The sequence below is a fragment of the Chelmon rostratus genome, chromosome 2 (genome assembly GCF_017976325.1).
Source record: "Chelmon rostratus isolate fCheRos1 chromosome 2, fCheRos1.pri, whole genome shotgun sequence".
NCBI classification, from domain to species: domain Eukaryota; kingdom Metazoa; phylum Chordata; class Actinopteri; order Chaetodontiformes; family Chaetodontidae; genus Chelmon; species Chelmon rostratus.
In genome coordinates this window covers 14466652-14492801 of record NC_055659.1, presented here as the reverse complement: position 1 = coordinate 14492801, position 26150 = coordinate 14466652, and the positions used below count along the sequence as shown (strand labels likewise).

The 26150-nt window shown below is 41.2% G+C and overlaps 1 protein-coding gene across 1 annotated transcript in view; it reads left to right on the top strand.

Moving 5' to 3' along the window:
• Nucleotides 1-937: 937 nt before the first annotated feature.
• Nucleotides 938-26150, top strand: part of LOC121622683 (guanine nucleotide-binding protein G(i) subunit alpha-2) — a 40588-nt gene continuing 15375 nt past the window's right edge. Inside the window, exon 1 of the mRNA XM_041959588.1 lies at nt 938-1534. Within this exon, the coding sequence (XP_041815522.1) occupies nt 1417-1534 (118 nt within the window). The 5' untranslated portion in view covers nt 938-1416. The remainder of the gene's footprint in view (nt 1535-26150) is intronic.

Here is a 26150-nt window from a genome sequence, read left to right as displayed (position 1 = left end):
ACAGACAAGACACATAGGCTGCTCTGTTTCTGACACCTCGGGCACTATGAACTCAATTTTCTGCTACATTTAAGCGTTAAGCATAACTCATATAACATACCCATAGTGTCGCTGAGGATGAACATCACAGCAGCAGTGAGTGAGCAACAGTTACACAGCACCTTGAAGTAGCAATAAAGCCTTTTACATTCAACATGTTCACTAAGTAGATCTTAAATTTTATCAGCACATTCCTGTCTTTCACAAATGACCTTTAAGACCACTGTGAACCAGTGCAGCTCAGTATTAATTTAACTGCATTTGCACATGAATGACTGAAACCAATGGGTGTTTATTTCATTTTATTTTCACCGTTTTATTGTTTGATTATTTTACTTCCCTACTTTTTAAGTTCCTTTTACTATTTGAACTGTTGTTTAATTGTAATGTTGTAGAACACTTTGAGCTGCATCTCTTGTGTGAAAGGTGCTATTGAATGCAGGCTTTCTTCTTCTTCTTCTTCTTCTTCTTATTATTATTATTATTATTATTGCTTTACATTTCATATAGCTCTCTGCTCTCTCAGCTCCCAGCGAAAATGTCTACTTGTGTCCATTTGGGGGCGCTGTCAACCAGCTCTTCTATCAGCTGTGATTTTATGCCAATTTTTAAACATGTGACACAAAGACCCATTAGCCATTTTAACATCTTGCATCCTTGCACAGACAAAGCCGCTCCTGCACAGTTCAGACAGTCACTGGAGCCTGCTGCGTTTGTCGCCTGAGAGCTCGCATCGCGATGCAGCGGAACGAGGCTGGCACAGCGCCCACTGCAGTCTGCGCGCCGCACTCCTGAAATCACGCCTCGCCGCCTTCCGCTTTAATTGGCTCCTCGCAAGCCACAAGCTCACCTGTTTTAATTGGACTATCGCGACAAGTTGTCCACGTGACGTCGATGCCACTTCCAGCTGTGGGAATATCTGGGTATCTGAGCGGCTGAAGTGGGCACAGACGGGGACTGCAGCAGCCGCGCGGCCGAGGGACGCGCTGCTCACCAGGCCGACGACACGAGCAGGCGGTGCGCAGCGGAGCGGCGAGCGCGGGCATCTCAGCCTGTGGATGGATGCAGGACAGCGGGCTCTGAGCGCTCCGGCATGGACCAGCGGTAACAGCCTGAGGTTCATAAACCGAGTGGTTTGGCTGCATCTGCTTCATCTGTGAGCTCCAAGTTGAACGGGAGAGGGACGTTGACTTTTTACGCGTGGAGGAAAAACTCTGGAATCGGCTGATTTTCCTCTCCAGCGCCGGACGCAGGAACAGCTCCGTCGTTATTCTTAGCATCATCTGGCACGCAGATACTTTCAACATTGAAGCGTTCTTGTTTTGTTTGCTTGTTTTTTTGTGTGAAAGTGTTCGGTGCGCCCCTGCGTTTGGAGCCATGGGCTGTACGGTGAGCGCCGAGGATAAGGCTGCAGCGGAGAGGTCAAAGATGATTGACAAAAACCTCCGAGAGGACGGAGAGAAGGCGGCCAGAGAAGTGAAGCTGCTTTTATTAGGTAGGTTTCAGCCGGTGTTTGCTCCTCAGACTCTATTCAGAAAGTAAAACGCACGTTTTTGCTGCAGATGAGAAACATGCCCACAGTTTTAGAGCGAATTTCAATAGACACACAGAGCATAAACTCATGATCTGGTCAATACCCAAGCAGCTCAACATGATGCTCTCGTGGAAATATGAACAAATGTTAGAATTTAACACTGTGGGTGCAATTAGAAATAAAGTTCAGACTTGACCAAGCGTCAGATCATATCATAAACTCGCCCACTGGGGTCATCACACCACCTAGTTCCTCCAAATAGCCAAGACAGGGGCCTGTGCAAATCAGTGTAGGTGCACCACAGAAAAGAGGCCATTTCGCTGCTCACGTTTCCAGCAGCCATCCTGACACACAGCCTCTAACTGTGTTATTAATAAGCCATCACATGTGTCCATATACTCGGAGATAAGTCAGATGTCCTCATGTCAACATGCTGCACAGCTTCTCAGAGCTTGGAGCTGGCATTTTGCCCAGAAAGCTTTATTCAATATATCAAACCTGTTGACTGGCCTACAAGTAAACACGAACAGGGTCACACTTCAGCACAGCTCTGAGATACACATCAGGAAACAAGAACAACTCCTGTCTGACAACAATGAAAAAAACTGTTTTTATCAAATAGACTCTACAGTCGGAGAAACACACCCTCTCATCCTTCCTCCCTCTCTCTCTCTCTCACACACACACACTCACTACCACACTCTCACTTCCCCTCTTATTCAGATCAGCTGTTGTTTGCCCTCATCTTGCTGTTGATTCGTTTTTCTCCTCTTACTGTTCAAACGTGCACACACCTCAGCTGACAAGTCGCTAGGAATACCTTCTAAATCTCAAGGAGGATGTGTGTGTGCGTGTGTGTGTGCACAGGGGGAGTGGGATGGATGTAGTGGGCTGGGTGTGCGTGGAGTTGGATGATGTCCTCTTGCTGTGACAAGCTGTAGCAGTTAAAGGTGCAGTGTTTAGGATTGAGGGGAAACTATTGGCAACAATTGAATCTAATATTCATAATTATGTTTTCACAAGTGTCATCTTCCACAGAGTCCGCCATGTTGCTACGCCATGTTTCTACAGTAGCCCGGAACAGACAAAGCAAACACTGCCTCTAGAGGGCGCCTTTTGCGTAGATTGTCCCACATGCTCGAAAGAGTTGGACACTGGTCCTTAGAGAGCTACAAGGCGGCTACTTGTTAAGCTTTGATAATTTGAAGATCAAAATATTGTTTTGAGTGTTTTGAGTGCACTCAAGATCATTAATTATTATTTTTGTTCTTTTTTGCAGCCTTCAACTAAACTGTGAGAGAAAAAAATTAAAAAGGGCTTCCGGCAGTGTTCTGTATGAGGCCCAAAAGCCACACGTCCTCTCATTAAACACAAGCGTTTTCCACAGCAGCCCTGAAGCATCTGTTGGTTAAACCTGTAATATCTTGACTGCTGAGCTTGTCCCTTTTTCCCTCCGCTGTAAATAGATGAATGCCTTCGCAGTGTTTGATTTCACATCGTCTGTCTGCTCTACTTCACACGCAGACACACACTCCTGAGTGAGATGTGCATCTCTGAAACACCGTGTACAAACGTCAACGCAGTCGAGATGTTACAGAGAGAGACGATAAGGTGACAGCTGACTGACGATCGGCTGAGCTAACGGAGCAAAAATAACAGCGTTGTTTCAAAAATATAGAGAGAGGAGAACTGGAGTCGCAGGTGCGGGGTCTGGAGGTAACAATATTTCTGAAACAAGCCTTTTTCATGGAGGACATTTTGACATGTCACAGCATGAAAAGCACTTGTATAAATAATAAAATGACTGATGGCTTCACTGTCACACGGTCACATTCAGAATGTGGGCAGTGAAAAAGGGCCTGTCATTATTATGCAGAGGCTATCAATAATCTATAAGATAATGGACAACATTTGCAACAGTTTCTTAAAAATAGATTTTTGGAAATGATTTCGAAATGGCCGTATGTTGTTTGAATATTTGAAGCTTTACCTCGCGAGGAAGCTGGGGTTAGCTAAGAAGCTACCAAAGCTACGTCACAACTGGAGACATTTTCTCTGAGAATCTCACACTTGACCAACACCAGATAATCACTGTTTCATGCCTGCACTGCCACGCCAGTATTTACCCTCCATCACAATGTTATTTCAGTGCCTTAGGACCTTAAGAAAGAGATGAACAAAATCAGTAAATGAAGATGATATGACAAACGACTTGTTTGAAGTGGCCATGTACTGAAGGGAACATGCAGGAGGTCTGCTGGCTTTTTCCTTTAAGGTTGAGCTAAGGACATAAAGTAGACGACATAATGGTCGTATTTTTCTGGCTCATCCTGGCAAAGAGAAGATGAATCACTTGATGGTAGCCACTGAGGGATGAAAGGGGTGCATCAGGCTTTTTTAATGGATTTACGGATTCAGAGTATGTTTTTTTTTTTTTTTTTTTTCTCAGGGGAACTAAAAAGCCTGTTCCCTTTTTTCTTGCACAGTAAGTCCTGTCATTGACAATGATGTTGTTCAGGACACAAAAGGCAAAATCAACCAGATTACTTGTGTCTGATTTACGTAACAGCTCATGGTAGGTGTCAGTTTGTGGAGGAGAACAAAGTTGCTGAACATTATGTTTAGCTGTTTCCAGACATAAAGAGCTTTCACATGTCCTCAGCCTGGGTGGGTTGATACTTCAGACCACATTTGTAGCACGGGGCTTAAAAGAAGACTCCTCAAGTCCGTAGAAAGCCCCTCTCTCGCCACTCTCTGTAAGAAAACACTGATTGCACCATGTTGCGCCATACTCGGGAGCTCTCTGTGTGCACGTCTTTATCAGAGCTGGAACCAGGAACAGAAGCTCATGTTGTTCAAATGATGCAACGTCTCAGGAAGACAGTGTCAACAGTCCTTGATATCATGTACATGTTTACATATCAGTATTTCCCAGTTACCTTGTTTTTTTCACTTTCATAGTTTTAGTTGATAGATGGCTCATACTTTATGGCAGATAAATATTGTAGATGCATCTTTGCTGTACACTGGCCTTTACTGCCTTTTCTTTGATTCATGTTTAGTTCACGTATCCTCATGAGGAGCACATTGCTCCTCACCTGAAAGAACCGGAAAGTGTGCAGTTTGCTCAGTAGTTTTTCCAGCCCCGAGTAGCACTTGCAGTATTTCAGCCTCCACCAATGCAGGAATTACCAATCGCTGTAATTCTGCAGCCTCAGAGATTTTAGTGAATACATCAGGCTGAAACTATATAAGCGAAGGGAACAGTGATAGGGACACCCCATTACCAGCGGGAAATTCACCCTTGAGCCTTTTCGATTCTTCAGAGAGATTGGAATTGGGTTTGGGACCAGTAACAGCAAATTAAAGCACATGGTGCTCACCGATACACCGTAATCAGAAAGTTTCAGAGGAGGAGGAATGCTGCTCTGAGTTGTGTATTTTCAGGTCCTGATGTTTGGAACATTACCACTATTATGAACGCAAAGCGATGCAGCCAAAGGTGAAGTACAGTCACTGAAGAAGTTTAAGCCCTCAGAGAGCTACGCAACAATTTTCTGCCCTGAGAAGTGAATTTAGAAATGTTGCAGTTAAGCACGGTGTTGCACTGAACTGCAACCATTAGACTGGTTAACTATTACATTAGTCACTAATTATTGATAATCCATGAATCAGTTTGAGTAAATTTAAAAGAAAAAGTCAAAATTCTCTGATTCCAGCTTCTTAAATGGGAATATTTCTGGTCTCTTTACTCTTTGGGTTGTGGAATAAATAAGACATTTCAGGACGTCTTCTTGGGCTTTAGAAGACATTGATTGGTGTTTTTCACCATTTCTAGCTACAATATGATTGGATGCAAATTTGCAATGACCAGGTTGTTTATTATTGTTGCTTACAATCATAGATAATTGTTATTTCAGCACATATTATTACCTGTCACATTAGTGATATCTAATTTCATGTTGTGACAGCTATCAGAGAGGAATTTCACATCTAAAAGTATCTTAAAGGCCAATATACCGCCCCTTTCTGACGGACAGTTTCAATTTCCCTCTCTCACATTTTCACCCAAAAATGTGAAATGAGGATATTCTTTAATTTCTTCTTGAACCTTAATTCCTTTAAACTCCCCTTAAATCAGCCTCCGCTGCAGCTTATCTCTAATTCCCGCCCCAGGCAGACGATAATAATAGTGCTTCACAGACATGACTCACTTCTCATGACAGAGGGAAGGGCTCAGGGTGAGACTGTCCACCCAGACATGACAACTTCACAGCTACCCACAAACTGACAGAATATACTTATGTTCTGTTAGTCATGTCTCTGCTGAATACCACTAAGTCCTCAATAAATGTGTGTGTGTGTGTGTCCATGTGCTAAATGAGCAGGTGGATGTGGAAATGCAGGAAACTTTAGGGATACAGTTTTTACTTTGATTTAGATTTTGTGCCTCCTCAGATTCCATGACTGAGGGGTTCTGGTGAGGGTTCTGTGTGAAGAAAGCCAATCCTCTGATGAAGGTTATTTTTGGTAGCAGCATAAAAGAGTGGCCTCTACTCAGAGAGTCGCAGAGGCGAGTCAAGGATTTTTCTTAATGAGGCGACTTGGCTCCGGGTCACAGTGGACTAATGAGCAGAGGCACATCTTTCACACTGTGGTGTGTGTGTGTGTGATTTCAGGTCTGTAAATGACATGATGTGTCAGGCAGAGCGTACATGTGTCCGTGCTTGATAAAGCGGGAAGTGAGTTCTTTTAGTGGAAAGGATGCTGACGGCATCGTGAGATGACTCCATTAACATCTCAGAATTTAAAACAAAAGCAAAATTAATTGATTCTTGAAAAACATTTGATTTTAAGTCAGTCAAAAGAATGACAGACACACACTGCTAACATATTACAACCTTACAATGTTTCTCAGGCTTAAATCACCATTGTGTAAGATTTATGGGGATCTATCGGCAGAATATGGCAGAAATGGAATAGAATGGGGCAGGTGTGGGTGGAGTTGGACAGTTGTGCTCTTGCTGTGAGAAGCTGTTGATAGAGGACAGGATCCAGTTAAAGGTCCAGTGTGAAGGATTTAGGGGGATCCATTTCCAGAAATGGAATATAATGTTCATAAGTATGAATTATTCATCAGTGCATAATCACCTGAAAATAAGAATCACTGTGCTTTGGTTACCTTAGAATGAGCTCTTAATATCTTCAGAGGGAACGGGTTCTCTTCCACAGACTCTGCCATGTTGCACCATCATATTTCTACAGCAGCCCAGAAAGGACAAACCGAATGATTGCTCTAGAGAGCGGCATTCACATTTTTAACGACCTTCACAACCACTTTTTTGTTCTTCAGGCTTGGAAAGAGACAGGTGAACTGAGGGGCATTCACTTGGTTGCATTCTGCAGCCTCAGTGTCGATGCCACTAAATCCAACACACTGGTCCTTTAAGTGTGCACAATCAAATGTATAAAGCTGGGTTTATACCCGGTGTGCTGGGGTAACGACAGTACTGCCATTGATATCCAGACTGTACTCTGAGGTTCAGATTTATAGTTCAGCGTTGTTTTTCTCTCTCATAGTAAATTTCTGTATATGGATACAGACACACATACGCTGTGGTTAATATTGTGTATCTTATTTCTGTTTGGGATAATGATTCTCTAAATTTCAGAGCTACACTTCCCATAATGCTTATGGGGATTTAAACAGGAAGTAAAATGTGACCATGGAGTCAGTGAGTTATGCTGTGGGCTACAATTTAAGCAAATTAGTTGGCAAATTAGCAATGTACTCATGGTTGTACAGACAATTATGACTGGATTACTTTGATACTGAAGAAAACTTAAAGACTTGATTTGCAGGTAAATTCAGGAGTCATAAAGAGTCTTTTTTCCTATGATTTTTGAGCGGACTGAGATGTTTATATGCGATGGAAATGAAATGGGACACCAAGGCTTTTAAGCCACTGTTGCAGCACCCATTGTTGACGGTGTTGACATGGAGGCCAAATCAGCGGCTAAACCACAATAACTAACTTCCAGTTGTATTTAGAACACCAGCATACACCTGCATGCAGTATCTTTGCCCTCCACCCTCCAATTGTCCTGTAGCTCCCTGGTGGTTGCTCGGGGCTACAGTTTAGCCATGGCAGCTACTGTATGTGTGCAGGCTCCAAAGCTACACTGTAACTTGTTAATGCACAAATATTAATCCCTCTGTTTGACCGTCTTCACTAGCTAATGGCTAACTTTGTCTGCGATGTGATGCCCAACCCTGCAGTGCAGTGCATGAAACCAAAACAGTGGATATAAAAAGAAGCTGAAAGCTCAGGACAGCTGCAGGGCTTAGTGATAATTCTTGGTGGGTTTGTCACTGGCTCCTTTCGCATCAATCATTTGATGAGTGATTCAGTGTTGATATTATAAATGTTAAGACAAATGGAAAAGTTGGAAGAAAAGGTGTGATAAAGAGTGATGGAAACTGATTTCTCGATAACATGCTATTATAATGCGCCCATCTTGGTTTCTCAGTGGGTTTATGGAACAGGGCACAAAAGAAAGCGTACACGTTGTTTAATAGCATAATAAAACAAAATGCAGATAGGCCTGTGATTTATCACACTATAATCCTTGTACTCGAGCATTGTGCCTCGTCTTTCTCAAATACATTGTGAATTCTTATACATACATCTTTTCTTTAACTCATTTTGAAATGTTGCTTTTGGTAGTTCAAGCAGAGGTGCCAGCTTTCTGCCTGTTCACTGAAACTTCTCCATAGTTTGTCCTCACAGCGCTGGATCGTGTGTATGGCAGAGAGTGAATTAAGATAAAGCCCCCGGGCCTGTGTATGATTTTAAAGTAATTGAGAATATGTTCTGCATTTTCTGGTGCCCCAGTAGGAGAAAATGTATCTGTTGACTTTATGATACCCGCAGTTGTTATCCAGCAGCATTCTGCAGTCTTTGAAGTTATAATGGAAGTTTGAGATGAGAGCTATTTTCAATTAATTGACATATTTATCACAGCTCGCAAATATGAAACTCTCATCTTCTGCATGGTGCGGAAGACAAACCTGATCCTCCCCCATCTTTCATTTTCCAATCACATTTCCATTGTCAGCCCCATTTATAATTTAGGACACTTCTTTCATGTCTTTCCCTCCTCGTACTTTCATATTCCACTCAACCTCTCTCATGCAGTGGGTGCAAGAGTGCCTCAGGAAGCAGAGAAGTCTCGTTAGGTCCAGGACCAATCAAGATGTTACCTGTCTCCCTCTCAACATCAATGCACTCATGTTTGTTAGCCTTGACATCAAAGCCAGTTGATGTAGGAGCACTGACTGCTGCCAACGTGACATCACCCATTTTGACTGTAATTGCCTTGAGTTTAGCATGTTGGCCATTGCCATCTCGTTTTTTTGGAGCCAGAAGTGACCATATTTGGACAAGAGCATGGTCGGCGTGTTCGGCCTTGTATATAACAAGGTAGTCACATTCTAAAGCATTTGCTTTATTGTTTATTTCACTCTAAATGGGAGCATTTACAAAATGTACATCATGTTGTATTGAAGAAGACAAAACCAGCGATGAAGACCATAAACTCATTAGGAATCTGTTTACTGAAGTAATAAAAGAGAGAGTTCGGTCATTTTCTCAGACTTGCATATAAGCGGACTTCATTTTGCAACCGGTGGAGTCGCCCCCTGCTGGCTATTAGAAAGGCTGCAGGTTTAAGGCACTTGTGCACTGGCTTCATTTTTCAGACCTGGAGGCGATGTCCACATCCTTTGTATGTGTCGGAGGTGCTGCATGTAACTTGGTATGACCTTTTAATTGGTTTTGCAAGAACACTCAAAATCAATTAATAATAGATGGTGGAGGCAGAGAAGAGGGGAGAAACATGCCTTTGCTCAAGATATTTATAAATCCGTGCAATTACCAGAGAAAAAAATCAGGCCAAATGAAATGGAAACATGTTTGAGAATTTAGACTCAGAAAATACATTTATTTAAGTTGTTTTCAATTACTTTTCCATCAACTGACTAATTGATCAATGAATGATGATTTCAGTTTGATATTATCAAATTTAAATACTAAAAAAAGAATGATGTTTTGCACAGTGGTGTAGCACTAACTGAACACTTTATCAAGATGATTCTTTGCACTATAAATATGGCTGATATAACAATTGATTTCATTCATTATCTAAATTTGTCCAGTAGTAGAATCACACCTTATGAAAAGGCGAACAGAACTGCTGTCTCTCGGTCCCCTCACATGTCTTTTGGTTGTCTGTGCATGCTTTCCTGCCAGTCAGGTTGGTCCAGAGGGAGACAAGTGGCTGGGCAGGTATATTACAGCCATCTTTCAGTCACTCCTAAATGGGCGAGATGATATCATTAAGGTGGAACCATAATATTTCAAATTCCCATATTCTGCAGAAGTGGTAGACTCAAATGAAATGCTATTGATCATATAGTAGTCTGTACAGTATGTAAATTACCAGCACCCTGAAATCGGCTTACGTAAATGTAATGCAGCCATTATTGATTGTACAAATTCATGGAAATGTTCACAGGAACTCAAAACCAAGCTGGAGAAGCTGCCACTGGAAGTGGAACCACAGATGCACAAACAAAAGATGAAGCATTGTCGACTGTCAACTTTTTTTTTTCACAATGAGTAGATCTTTACAGTTGTTATGTTATACTAATCCTATATAATATTATGAATTTATTGCTGTACAAGTAATGACCAGTCACAGTTTTGCCTCCTCATCACAGAACACCTGCTGTTCGGTGAGGTATTTGGCCTTTGTCTGATTTCATACTCCCAGAAATGTGACAGCTCCTCTGCTGAAGGAGCCAGCACTGTTAACATTTTTGGAGGAGCAATTAGCTTACATCACCTGCATTACCAGCTGCTGAAGGGTTTGAAAATCTACCCAGTGGAGTGCATCAGCGCAGTAGCTTTGCTGTTTGAAGCAATGTGCATTCAGTACATTCAATAGCATTTATTACCAGTGGCCCTGATGCAGGGTGCATGGAGTCGAAGCTTCTAGTTACTCATTGATTTGACTCCCGGTTGATTCCTGGCATAGCTATCAGAAATTCATAAAATATACAATAGTTCGACCACTTAAATATCTTAGCACTGACCAAAAGATACAGCATACATTTGTAATACTGCAGTCATGAGCAGTAGTTCAGGTTATATTGCAGTTCTAGCCAGTTTTAATGTCAGGTTAAATTAGTGTGACTTCACAATCAGAGCTAAACCTCTCAAGTGTGTAAGGAAACTCTCAGAGTGGTTAAAAACCTTTAGAATGGATCACAGGAAAACTCCTTCCAGGGCTTATATGTTCCAATGAAAAGGAAGAGCAATGATACAGTTATATAGAAGCAAAAGAAAGTTAATGAAAAAGGTAAGATGGAAGTCCCAGTAGGAAAAAAGAGCTCCTCTGTCTGTGATGTAGCTCATACATCAGTCCCTGCAAGCCAAGCGAGGCTGTGATTTGTGCCTACATTATGGCAGGAATTGCATTGCACCGTATTGGTAGTTTTTCAGGTTAAAAGGGCTACAAATAATCTGTTAACAGGATTAAACTCATCCTGTAGAAGCTTAATTGCTTTGCCATAAAAACTGTGTGAAATCTAAAGGGTTTTTTTTAAGTTAGTGTATGTGAACTAGAAACAGGAAAAGTGTCATTACAGGTGTTGAATTTTGGTAAATGAAGTAAAAATACTTTGGAAAAGCTCAGTGATTGTAGCACACAAAGATGAACCAGTCTTGTCTCCATACCCCTCTGCCTGGTTGCCATGGTTATATTCATACTGAATGATACCCTTGATACATTTTTTATCCTTTTCATTCTGCAAAAACAGCAGGCACCAAAATGCTTCCAGTCATCATTTTTTTTATCATCATATCTGAATGTGTCTACTGCTCGTTGAGACAGATGAGGTTTATATTTTACCAAGCAAAGGTTTCTGTCAATACAGCTTAAATGAAGGTTCCAGTAGATGCCGTTTCTCCCACTGTGAAAAATACGTTCTAAAAATAATAATCTTGCCAGCAGTCTTTTATACAATCTTACAGAGTTTTCAAAGTCATTAAAAGTTGAATCTTACCGCTGAGAGAGCAATAATCCTACAGCTTTAATACTTCTGATTAGCTGGTGAGCATGTTGGTCTCTTTTAAATTTCTGAAGATAAAAATCTGTAAACACCACCTGATTGTGACCTGAATATTTCTTGCCACCACAGGGCATCATTAGTTTCTTTTGAATACATCCCAGATTTGGTCTTTTCAGAGATTTTTTAGAGGTTCTTTCAACTTTTTTCTCCATTATTAATGAAAGTCATACAATAGCAGAGTGTCCTCTAAATTTCACACAAATTATCAGTTAGTATTAAATGCTGGGGAATGATTATTCCTTTGTTCTATGGCCATAGCTTTGCTGTTTTGGTTCATGCTCACTGGTCTCATTAGTAATCATTATTATTTTTGGCTGCAACAGGCAGCCGTTTTCAGCAAAAAAAAGCTTTGGCGAACCCACTTTAGACCACCTGCTCAGCAGCAGACAGAGGAAGTTAGTGGTGAATATAGTGGAGCATTTAGTAGCTAAAATGAAAGATATTTAACAGTAAGAGCTGGTGGAGACCAGAGTAGAAAAAAAAATGTCTCCGTTCTGCCCTTTCAACTCCATAAGTTTAGCCTACAGGTCCTGCCTCCTATGCAATGAGCCTGCATGTTAGCCATAAAAACTTTCTAAGGTGCTAGTTGTGGTGTCCAAAAAGAAATCAGTTCATTTTTGTTTTTGCTTTACCTTTGACTCAACTTGCATTTAATTCAAATCATCTTGACACTTTAAAAACTGAGACATCAATTGTTCTCTGTCTCAATTTTCTGCTCTTAGCAATGGAAAATGTTTCATGTGTCTGGAAATCTTCTTGGACAGATACTTATGGTAGCTTAAAGCCAGACAAATATGAAAATTAACCAAATTGATGGTACTGTCTCCCAATCTTCAGCCAAGCATCACAGTAAGTTGCAACGGTCACTGGAATAGGATGTAAAACAGTGTGAGGTAAATGAGAACATTTTAAATGTAAATGTAAATTCTGCATCTTGGTATTGCATGTTTGAAATGCATTTGTTTGAAAGTGCAAAACATATTATAATTATGTAAGAACAGCCCCAGCTCTGTCTCTCCAGATAGTATAAAAATAAAATTGTCATGCACATTTTTAATTGCTCTAGTTTGTTTAAAAGTTCTTGTGGGAGACCTAATTTGGTTGGATCCACACTGAATTAATGTGCCATTAATTTGGCAGTAATTCATAACTGTCCAGTGCAGAAGTCAAAGATTTGAATGTCATTAAGAAGACATTGTACCTCTAGATCATGAACTATATTTGGAAATGTAGGTTTAGAAATAGATGTTATTTTAGCAGCAAAAAGGTTGTTTGCTATCATGCACCTATATATCTATAGATTCAGCTTAAAACATGATTTCTGCCTGTTTCCTCTCATCATATTGCCTATAGAGTCAAGTTCCAAAAGCAGCTTTAAAATTAATTGTCCTAGTTTGTGGCTCACTGTCTTATATTTGAAACTTCATCATCAATTATTACAATAAATTAGACCATATTACGGTATAATAGATGACGTCATCAATGCCAAATACTCCAACAGACAGGTAGTGGTTAGATAAGAGGCCCAGACTGAAACTACAACAAGCTGTACGTATGTTGTTGCCACCTAGCTTTTGTTTCCTCCTCAGTTAAAGTGTATTTCTGCACTTTCCTCCACAATCTGCATAGATTTATCTCAATTAAATTAAAATAAAATTCAGTTTTGCCTGAATTTGTATTTGTTGCCATGCAAGTGAACAACCTGACCAGCCAGCATCTCTTCTTGGTGGTTTGGTGGTCGGAGTCCGCTTCTCTTCTTTGTTTTGCAGAGTCTCCTCTGCTCTTTTTAGCTCAGCCTCGAGCTTGGTGTTTTAGTTGTCTTGAGGCTTTAGTTGTCTCCCTGTGGTTCAGGGCCTTTACCTCATTTCATTGTTTAAGTGCCTCACTGATGCACAGTTTGGCTCTAAACTCTTCAATTTCACAGCATTGATTCTTTTAATGGGAGCCTCACTCAGCTAAAATCAGTTAACAGCATAATGCAGTAACAAAATTTAATGGGGCAAATGGGAGAAGAACAGAAAGGAAGATAGTAGTAGTAGTAGAGGCCTGTCTCTAATATAAGCCTGCTTCAAATAAAGGGCTGGTACCCTCTGGTTGAGGTAAATAAAGGACGCTGGCACGATGCTGCCCTTTTTCCTTTGTAGTGCCTTTTTTTCTTTTTCTATTTTTGTAAATCAGAGTTACCTATAAGTGATCCATGCAATAAATAACTTTATTTTACTAAATCCATTTGTTTTATGTTGTTATCCTTTCCCGTACAGAGCTGGGTCATTACAAGAGGAAATAGATGAATAGTGATAGTATTGATAATTAAATTGATAATATAGATAAATGTATTGTAAATTACCACATTAGATTCATTATCAGATAAGTTTATTACAGATCTTCAGAAATGTTTTTTCTTAGTGGTCGCCTTTGAGTTGTGTGGCGTGTTATTGACTTGTCATTGTCTCTTGTTGTTTTGCTGTGAGTTAAGTGGGACTTGAGAGTAATCAGTGACTTGCATCCTTTAGTGATCCCCTCTCAACAAGACAAGTATCCAGTCAATAGTTTATTGATCTCCAGTGTCCCCAGATGCAATTCAAGATGACATTTAATGCACACAAGGCCTGCTCTCCAGATTAATGGATAGGTTAAGCATTTAAGTCAGAGTAATAAACGCATCCCTGAATAAATCAGGCAAGTTTTACTGGCATGTCGATGGCCTGTACCTGTCATATTCTGGCATGTGTCTCTTCATTTTTCCACAGAATGAGAGCGCTTCTTTGTTAGAGTGAGGTGACATTGTATGTTGGGGGAACTAACAGGTAAAATAGATTTGCATAAAGAGAAGGAAATCAGTGAGCAAGGTGATGGTGTCATGTGATGGTAGCAGTTAAAGGAATATTTCCTTTTTTGCCAGGAGGAGACACCACTCTCAAGTCTGTATGGTAAATATTAAGCCAGCTAGCGAGGCTAGCTGTTTTCCCCTGTTTGTGCTAAGATAAGCTAACAGCTGCCGGCTGGAGCTTTATAGTGAAGGGAATCAAGTAAGCGAATAGGTGTATTTCCCAAAATGTCAAACTCTTCCTTGAAAAGATGTACTAATACTTGACAACTGTGCTGTGGTGAGTCGATAATCCTTTATTGCCCAATTTGATGATTTATTTTTAATGGAATGCTTAAGAATAATCATGATTTAAAAATTAGACAGCAAAATGCCAGACTGTTGGTTGTTACAGAATCTCAGATGTGAGGATTTCCTGCTTTTCCTGCTGTGTCATGTCATAATTTTTTACTGCCAGTTAAAGTAAAAAAACAATTGGCTGCAGTGCTTAAGAGGAATACTGTAACAGATACAGATTACAGATGATTTCTTTAATGTAACTTTCAAATAGAGATTCTTGTTCTCCAAAACAATAACAATAGTATTCTTCTAAATTTCCTTCCCGTAAATTTGAGATTTACTAGATGATTAATCCTTTAATCAGAACAAGCATACTAGGTCAATCAGTAATGGAGATAATCATTGCAGTCTCACCGATAGTGACATTATCTTGTGCTGCCTGTATAATGTTCTGCATATACCATTATTCCCTGGTTTTACCGCATAGTTATTAAGCCCACTTGGACAGTCACATTGCATGTCACTGGGAGTCATGCCCATCAGCTTTGTAAGTATATTAAAGTAGATCCCCAGAGGTGAGTGTGACCATCGTGAATAAGGAGTCATCTTAAGTCTTTTCAAAGGCATATACACAGATGATGTGAAAATTCCACTATGGTTCTCTCTCTAATCTTCTTTGGCATTTAACATCGTATAAATGACTGTTTAAGATGAAACAGAAGATAAATATGCTGTTTTCAGTCTCAATCTGTATCCCTTCACTGTTCTTCCATCAGAAGCACAACAATCAGAGGTTAAAAACAGAGAAAAGGCTGTTACTGAATGAGTCTGTGCTTCAAAAGTATTCTAGTTTTTTTTTTTTTACTGTCGGCCCACGCAAACGTGTAAATGTGTTGATGTTCGCAATTTAGTTTTGGTGAGGCAATGTGTTGCCGTTACCATGGCAACTAATCTAGTGCATGCACATGCAAGGCCACCCCTCATTTCACTGTCAGCACTGCCAGGTCCAACCTTCATATACCAACATCCAGACATGCTTTCCAGCTGGGAGTGGAACAATATCCCATTTCTCTCCCAAAATACCAGCTGCTGCAGCGAGCACCCCATGGCCACACAGGAATGATGTGTGTATGGTCATTTTTTCCCATCCTAGACAAAGGATCAAAAGCACATACGTATGCATGCAAAGGTGAGTTTATTGACCATTACCATGGTCTCAAAGATGAAAGCTGGGTGGCAAAGACAAGGGATTTAACGGTCTTACTCGACTAATGTCATTTTCTTTCCTGTGTCCAATCCTGGTTTTTGCAAAGTCTTACCACATTTGGTCAAGGAACAAGATTTGTTGTTCCTTGACCAACCAAAACTATCAAAATTTTGCATATCGAGGCAGTCTGAGCACATACAAACACATGTGAGCACCACTCCAGTGTTTGCCATGTGCCACTGATTCAGCTAAACAGAGCCCTTACTCACCCTGACAATCTGGTGTGCCAACAGAATGCATGATGGTTTCATAGCACTGCAGCAACTGCCCGACGTTCCTGATGTCTCATGTGTTTTCTGATGCGTGTGTGTGAGCGCATAGAGTGTAAACTGACATGAAGTTATCCAGAAACATAGGGAGGTGGGAGAGTAAGCAGTATGACTGCCAGGCAAACACCAGCTGTTATGGTCGGTTATGTGAGGAATCTCTTTCCAGGCACAGTAGATTGATTAGTGGAGAGATTATTAGAGGGTGGGAAAGACATCAGTCTCATACTCTTCGCCATAAAGTCTGTGGTTCATACAGGCTTTAGTTTCCTGGATTTGTTATTTGTGTTTGTTCTTAATGCTTTTCCTGAGTTCCCCCTTGTGTTGCTCAGGAACCAGAGACTAGTTTGTGGGACGCTTCGATCTTAATCTGCCAGAATATTTGCATTTACGCTATATTAGAAATGTATAATTTTGGTTTGACACTGTGCAGAAATATGCATCTTCACATACAGACTATGCTTGTGTTTCACTTGGAGCAACATCACACAAGAGGGACTGTTTTGAGAGCGAGTTTGCTGATGATGCTTGCAGAAGAGGGAAGAATACCTCTGTGGTTTCTTTGAATACTGCTCTCCTATAGTATCCACTGCTGAGGCATGCATATCATTTTCATGCAGCTACCACTGAACAGATGTTGTCTTTTGTTCTAACTTTATTTGATAGTTGTCTCAGCTTTTAGACAGTTGGTGGTGTCGGTGGTGTACTGAATGCATTACTTCAAAGTTTCCTGTGAGTGCAGCTGTATGCTACCTATGGCATGAATAATAAATCTGGCCATACACGAGAGATGCTGGAGAAAGTCTACCTCTCTGTAAGCTACACCATAGACCGATCAATACTTAACTTAGCTTTAAAACAGCAACAATGGCATATTGGCCTATTTTTTAGATTTATATTGTTTATATTATTGATCCTTTCTCAGTGGGGCTGTAGTCTAGACTGACTTTCCTCTGCTTTGTGGTCTAAGTAGGCATATTAATTATCTTTGTGAAACCTGTTCTAGTTAGCTTTCAAACCACCTTAAATGTCTTGAGTTTTCATCTGAAAACAGCAGTGACTTTGATGTGTAAATTATATCGTCTATTTTCTTGCTACAAACCCGACACCATCTTTCATTTTGATTACCTGCTTACTCCTCCACACTATATTGAACTGGGCAAGAGTAATAGTTTTTCGGTTCCAACATGCTTCCGCATGTCAAGTGTTATTGCCATTCAATACGCATTCTCTTGATTAGTGCAATTAATAGGGGCTCTGGGGAGACTGAATACATATTGATTTCATTCTAAACGACTCAGCTGATTGGTGTATGTTCTGCTTGATATCTGAGACTTCCGAGAACATGTCACATACAGCAAAGTGTAGTGGTTGATCTATATTCTGTGCATATAGTCCCGACTTTAAAATTAAGAGAGAATTCTTCCATTTCTGTTCTCTAACCCTTGTATCAAATGAATCAATTAATTACTTTGTGGTGTAACCAGTTTTTATTGTGACATAAATGATTTGGTGGCAATTTGATCTGAATTGGGATGAATTGTAGAGCATCAGTGTGTGGAGCAGCTTCTCTTGAAGAACACATTTTGCTCCCTGCCAGTATGTCTGAGCCAAGGATTTAGATAATGACTAGATCAGTGTCAGAAAGCTGTCCAAGTAGATATCCCTCCAACTGCTTCCATGTCAAATTTTCTGCCTTTTCTTTTCCTCCAGCATATGTAGGGTCTTACCTGAGGGATTTATCTGTGGCTCATCACAGGAAACTGACTCTTGTTCAGGTCTTTGAAAGTAACCTAATGATAATAAGGCATTTTAGCCAACCAATAGCACATTTGTTTTTGGACATGCAAATGAATTTCACCTTCAGTTACAACAACAGGTTACTATTAGTGAAAAACAACAGCCTGTGGCGCTGAGTGGAGCCGGCAGACTGTCAAGTACCGAAAGTTGGCATCAAATGTTTGGTCTCGTTTACTTATTCTTTGATCTGATCAGAGATTTAAATTGTGATTTTGCCAACTTTATACTTTGTCTTATTCCATGACACTTCTTTGTGCTTAGACATTTAACATTTGAGACATTTATTTTTTCAAGTAAGCACTTTACAGAAAAATATGCTTATATTCCTCAAAGCATATATCGAAAAAGTGTTGGGACTGAAACTTATAGGTATCATATTGGCAATCGTACCAATACATTTCAAACAATACCCTGAAATGAGCCTAAAGGTGGGATTTAAAGCTCACCAGTGAAGCTAATGTCTCCATGAGCAGCCATATGTCTAGTGAGCCAGTAAGAGCCAAATATTTTATATTGTAGCTAATGGCCCAAACAAGATCTTGCAGAACTGGCACATAGCGAGAAAGAGGATCCAAAGGGGAGCCGTTTGCTAGCACATGCAAGCACAAGATGTGAAAAAGCTCAAATAGTGTACCAAGGCCCATCCCTGACTGTTTCTGTGGTGCACTTTCTTCCCAAAACATGTGGGTTATACACGGGATCCATTCATCTAAAGACATGTAGCCATGTAGTGCGACATCCCTGGTTCAGTTTGCAGCTGGAGTCTTTCAAAAGTGTCTCCTCATATCACTCTGGAGCTGCCACAAGTGCTGGAGAATATTAGCAGAAATGTTAGGAATTTAGCTAGGCGCCACACCTGCCTATAATCTTAAAATCTAATAGGATCCAGTGCAGCAGACATAAAACCGGGATGATTGGGTGTTTTTCTGTGCTCCTTCCAGATACAAGCTGAAAATGTGAAATATGAAAGAATTAACATTACAAAGTTGGCTGAGAAGAAAAACTACTTTTTGATATATTCCCAAATGTAAGAATTAGGACAATGTTACATTCATAACCTCATCCTGAGAAGTCAGATCGCTGCGAACAGCCACCCAGGAGTGTTGGCAGGCCTCTTTGCTTGAAAAGGCAAAGCATTACTTCAGGCCTTATATCGCTGAGAGGTAATCAATTTTGAGACACTCAGCACTTGACATCATGAAGTCACTTTCTTAAAATGTCAAGCGTGGTGGGATCATTGGTTTTTAAGAGGAAACACAGTCGGGCATCACTGGCGCAGCAATGAAATGATGCTTTTCGCATTTTAGGCCGCCGTGGGGGAGCATGTGGAAAGGAATGGATTAGACAAATAATGGCGCCTGGTGGCACAACGCATGTGGTGTTTGCTGAGGAGGAGGGTGAGTTGCCAGTGGTGACTGTGAAGGTTGTATTGGACAGGTAAGAAGCAGTCAATAGCAGGGCTGTTGACTGCTGCCACTGCTTAGAAGCATTCATTTAAAACAGGACCCCTTAGAAGCTCAGTGTCCTCCCTCAGACAGCAGTGACTGATTGCGCCGCGTACATATCTGCATGTCATGCCGCTGCCACACTGCTCTCGGGGTGCTGTTGTTATTTTTTCATGCATCAGAATGAGCTTCCACTTGTCTTTTTGTTGTTCCTCTCTGATCCTCTTGTTCCCTAGACTGCACTAGACAAACCTTAAAACCTGTTTCTTTTTCATCTGCTCTGCTTTCACTGGTACATGCTGTAGCTGCAGAAGCGAATCCAACGATTTAGATGATGTATAAAATGGTGTTTGCTTACAGTGTGCTAAACTACTGTCACCCGGCATCTTCAGCGTCTGATACATAATGTTCTGCTCGATGTGCTGCATTGATTTTTTTTTTTAAAGCATACTGCAGTAGCTTTGAGATGCTTGTTGGGAATTTCACATGTAGAATGGTGGAGTATATAAGTATATATAGGCAACCAGGTGTGTCAATACCGCTTGTGAGCACACACAGCAGAGGATTGAGCACTGTTAACATGCACTGGCTGTACGTTCAGAGTGCAGCAAGCATCCTACTCTTTAGAGCGAAGCAGTGAAGCTTCACTGCTCCCTGTGAGGCTGATGACCTACTTTTCCACTCCAGGCGATAACGTACTGTATTGTATCCAGCCATGTAAAATTCCTCTATAGCTTCCTATTCTGCATGTGAACAGGGTTTGGGGGAGTTGGTGCGGGGGAGCTGGCTGCCTGAAACACCTGTGCATAACGTGCATGTAGCCATACAATAAGCTGATATAGGTTTTTATTCCTCCTGGGAGCCTGAAGTTGAGGAGTAGCTGCATGAATTAATTCAAACACTGCCGCTATCTGCAGGTCAATAAAAGGAGGATGGAGAACGGTTGATTTCAGGCTGCTAATAACAGCCTGCTGACAGAGGGCAATGTACCAGAACCAAGTGAGTTGTTTAAAAAAAAAAGCTCCACTAATAAATGAGTGTCTTTCACAGATCAACACAAACAAGCATAGAGGCTGATCAACGTGGCCTTCCTACTAGTGCCACCCTCTGGCAAAATGTTGCATTTTTTTTGCGCCAGCAGTGGTAATAATCTAAGAATAGCAAAGTTAGCCCTCCATCTAACATGTTCTCTGGTGTATAATGAGCATTACATCCTCACAGGGCTGGCAGAGTGGCGATAGACTTGTAGTCTTGTCAAATTGAGATCACGAGTCCTGTTCAAATGTTCAACATATACAATGTATATGTGTGGCCACCTAAAGAAGGTATTTCTAACACTCACACTCATTTTAGGTCTGTTTTGGTCACTAACAAAGGAAATATCTGGCTCTTTTGCTGCTAAATGCTATATATATAAGTTTTTAGAGCTCTTCTGCTCAAAACAGTTGCCCTTAATGAGCAGTGAGAATAAATCACTTAAAACAGAAAACAGAAACAACGAGATGAAAGACAGTAAAATGCGCCGTAGATCTGAGGGCTTATTTTTGTGAAGATGAACTCTGAGGCTCAGAAAATGCACATATTTAGGGTTTTGTAAATAGAAAATAATGTGAAAAACCCTTGAATTCCAACCTTTGTTCTTAAATATGAAATTATTTATGCAGTTTGTGGTACTTAGGTTCGGCACTGGATTCAGATTTCATAAAACACTATTGAACATCGATCCCATTCTTTCATTTCAGTAGTAAGACTTTGTTTTCCTGCTACAACAGCTCTCTGTACATCAGATGCTGTATGTCCAGATTAACTTTCTTATGGGTCAGCAAGAACTGTACTTACAACCGTATTTACTCGTAAAGTAACGTCACGTCTGCATCGTCAGTAAGCTCCCTGCGCACTGCGACAGGCCTTTAAATAGCGCCAGCATCATTGTAGTGCATTCTGCTCAGTGTCATCAACGCCCAGAGGAGGTTAACCTTTAAGTGGCTGTAAAAGCTAGTTGGATGTGAGCAGTCGTGACACCAACGGGTGGGGGCAGTTGAGCCGGGATGAGAGCGAAGGAGGAATCGTGTCACAGCCAGGCCAGTGAGTCATTCTCCCAAGGCAGTCACTTAGACAATAGCTGGCCTATGATGCTGGCATATGCTGAGATGTGTTAAATGTCTCCACAGAAGAAATGCCATGGCAGTGGGCTGCACGACACGAAGCAAACACAAATGTGAAACAAAGTGCTTGTGACTATTGGCCTCACAAGGATGCTGTGATACTGTGTTGAAATAGCAGATTGGATTTGTGACGTTGCCTTCTTCTAGAAAATTAGTGCGTGTTTGTCACTTCCTCTGCTCATGCCAGCAGCAGTGTTGATGGCAATGTTGCTCAGTCAGTCCACCAGTATATCAATCATTAGATCAACTACAATGAAAGCGTGAGTGTGAAACATTTGGTAATTCCCCCATGTTATGTTTACTAAATGGAATGACACATCATTTGGTGGAAACAAAGTATCCATTACTTTTCCTCTAGTGCCACCATGAGGTTGGAACAGCCATTCACCATCACAGGGTCAGTTTTATAGCCACATATCCAACAAAAAGCTAACAGCATTCCCCTATCTGCCTCAGCTGAGCTTTGTCTGAAGTGAGCTAGCATGCTAACATTCTGAAACATTATGCTGGTTTAACATCAACATATTGCTGATGTTAGCATTTAGCTCAAAGCTCCACCCATCAGTACAGCAGACTCACAGACCTAACATGCCTGCAGTAGACTAAATCTGCAGCAGTTTGGCTTCACACTGCTGCTGATCTAGCACTTTGAGTGAGTGTGTGTTTGTGTGTCTTGTGTCCTTGTGCACACAGGCGTACAACAGTTAAATTGCAAGTTGTTTAGTGCCCCCCCAAACTAATTTGTCACACACTCTTATTCATAGCAATTTTCAGTGCTGCACAGTATTGATCCTTACGACAACATCATCAGAAGAAGCCAAATATCACATTTGGCAACAATCGAAGCATCCCAGTGATTCTATCAATGCACAAGATGCTCCGGAGTAAACTTGTGTGTGAATGCAAACTAATTATGTTGTACAGAAGATTGTACATGAGAGCTTGTCATCACTTCCACGTTGTCAAATATTTTCTTTCTTGTAGAAAATGCAGGAGTTCAGTGGTAACCACTTCAGATTAGGAAGCTTTTACAGTCACTCCACAGTTTCCCATTCATAACCAGTCTTTATGTTTTCTAACAGTAGGATCAAACTGGTGTTTATTTAAGCTTAAAGTTAAAATGGGACCAATTAACTTATAGTATGAATTAATAGCCTGTAAAAGTGACACACTCATTTTGGGTTTTAGTGCCATAATTAGAGAAGGTTCTTGGGAAATACGAAGGAATATGAAAAATAAATCTATACTGCTTGAATCATTTAGTGGCGAGGTTTGTAGGCGCAGTCTGCACTGGCATGTGGAGTGTCAGGGTTCTCCATAAAACACAGTTCGGTGACTACCTCATATTTGCGTTTGCTTGCATTAAAACAAACCTCTGTGAGTGACGCATAAAGAACAAAACAGCTGTTTGCCTCCTGTTGTTCACTGAGTGCGTTACACCTTGTGCCTGGATGTTACTCATTTGAACACATACGCTATTAATATTCAGCCTCCCTCACCAGTCTCGCTTTCCATGTTGCTCGCAGTTGCCGAACTCTGTTGTATCTGCAGACTGGCAGATGTCCTGGTGTGAATATTCATGAGTTTATGGTGCACTCTTCCCACTACTTTTTCTCTCTTAACCGGTGCCCTCCGTGCTCAACCCTCTCACACACTCCCAGTTTCTCTGCGTCGTCATCCTCCCCCTCCGTCTCCTGCTCACTTGTCACTATGCTGTCCACCTTCAGTCGCCTCCTGTTTGTCCTCTCCTTTCACTGCCTTTTAATGGCAGTGCTTTCTCTTCTCAAGCTTTCCTCCATGTTGTCCTCCATCTCATTCAATTTTAAATAACGATTAATTGCATGTCGGGTCTTTGTAGTGAAGCTGGTTTGCCTCTGCTCAGTATCTCCAGTTTTGTAGGGTTAAGATGGCTGGCTACTGTGTCAGCTTTTCCAAAGGGAATCTGTGCCCTGTGAGCTCCACCAGAGCAGTTTTTACCTCCTCCCTGTTGTACGCAGCTATTCTTAGCAATTTGACTTACCTTGGCCTCAAGCTCATAATTAAAGCATATGGATCAAATACAGACCAAGAACAGTCAGGTGTCACTGATGCTTTTTGACAGTTTTAACTACACTATGTATTTTCTACATTCCTTTACTTTGGACAGACCCTCTCCCCTCTCCCTGCTGGTCTGAGAAGGATGTAGACAACCACTCTGAGACATGGAGTCATGCCACCGCTTCTTTTACCAGAAGACAAGTAGCCTCACAAGGAGAATGTAACACGTTTGGATGCTCACGCTGTCTCCCACGCCTCCAACACTTCTTCTTGTGGGTGTCCGAGACACAGTTTAGAAGTCGCTAGCGCAGCAACAAAGACGTGATCCCTCTCTGGCTTCCCACTCACAAACACTGCCAAATTGAATGAAGTCAGAAGTGTTGCTGCAGTCGATGAACATTTCATATTTTTGTGCTTCAGTAAGTTTTTTTTTTGTTAACAGAATAATGTGGTCAGAACACTGCAATTTCTAACTTTGATGCCTTGAAAAATCTCAATTTTCTGTACCATTTTTGATACCGGGGGGAAAAATTGACACATAAACTTTTATTAAAGTAGATGCACTACTGTAGATTAAACTACCCAACAGTATATAAAGTAGGTAACGTTAGCTCAACCTGAAACATCTACGGCAATTAAAGTATCAGTAACAGTATCTGTTCTGTGGTGCTTTGCTAAATTAGTTGTGTTAGCACCTTTCCTTAGCACTGCTGTGTAGCATTGCTTGCATGTGATCTTGCTTGTATCCTTTCCTCCTCAAAGAAAATTCTCATTTCAATTTTTATCATTTTTTGCTTGATAAATAACTTTTTAACAATTACTCAATTATCAAAATTCTGGCAATGATTTTCTTTCAATCTAGTTATCAATTAATGACATAATTAACTCTATAATAGGGAAACCAGCAACCCGATTTGCTATCTCTGTTCGTAGCTCAGACGTAGATTGATAAGGGTGGGCTGGATGGCAGGTGATTGGCCGTGTCTGCTGTGAGATTATGTGTGTCTGCCAAGATCGGGACATCTCGTTAGGGTATGAATGGAGACTTTGTGTCATCAGCAGCGGGTAACCGAGACCGTGGCCAGGTTGTCATGGATGTGAGTGGGCCTTTGAGAGCACTGACTGCGTTCAGAGAGATGGCTCTGTTTTCTTCGGGTCTGGGCACTTGTGATCCTCATGCCCCAAATCATGTTATCTTTGTTGTGTGTTCAGCCGTCTCACAGAAAACCAGTTCAGGAACAACTATGAATAGTTGGGGTTGAAGGAGCAGAAAGAGGCCCGCGCCGTCTTCTCGTTGTAGAAAGTGATTCTGGGTGTGTTGTAAGGACGCTGAAAAGAAAGAGCTTGTCCCCTCTGCCAGCGCAGCACACAGAGGGATCTTTGTAATCCTAATCAGTCCTCATTGCTGCTCCAACTCTGTGGAAGCAAAGGGCTTCGTGTACGGTGGATGCATCAGCTCAGTTCAGAATATTCTGCACATTATCCGTAATAGCAGAACTAAAGGTTTTAGCAATAGTGCTTGATGTTCTCTGCTGGGTGGATAAAACTGCGTTAATATCTTGCTCAGTTGCAATTGATTAATCCTGCACTGCAGCGCTTTGTCCCCTGACGATTAGCGTTGTTTTGACTGTCAGCGATGTCTGTACCTGAATTAACGATGAGATGGTAGTTTGGTGGTGTCCCATCGGGATAAATTAGAGTCCTGCCTGTTTGTTATCATGAATAATGTGATAAGTAACACTGTTTACTGCCTTTAAGACTATTGCTCCTTCAGAGCCAATTTGTGCCGCAGTCCTGTAGTGCGTCTGTATAGTACGCACACACCCAAAAAATCCTCTTCAATCAATGGATCAGCTCCTGCAAAGTACATGCACGCTCCGCTCAGGATGAATTCTGATAACTTTGGATATCCCATAGCTTTCCATCTAGCGCCATCATCAGGTCTGCATTTAATTGTGCCCATTGTTTTGGCTCATGAGCAAACTAGAGTTCGTTCAACAACATGCAATAATGTTGACAACAAAAGACGAGACTAAAATGTAGTTTAAAGTCTCTCTCTTTTTTTGGTGACAACAAAAGAGGAGACAAAATATTATAGACTGTTTTTTTCAATGCAGCAGCTCTGCTTCCTGTTCTGCATCTACCCCAAACGTCGGATAGGCTGAACTATGTGCTTTTGTATTTGTCATCATAGCACAGAGGAAGAGGGGTAATTCATGCTGCTTATTTGGTCATTTCTGCCCTGAGGATGAATAAAGGGAGGAATATTTACAGAACAACACTGTTCACTCCTCTC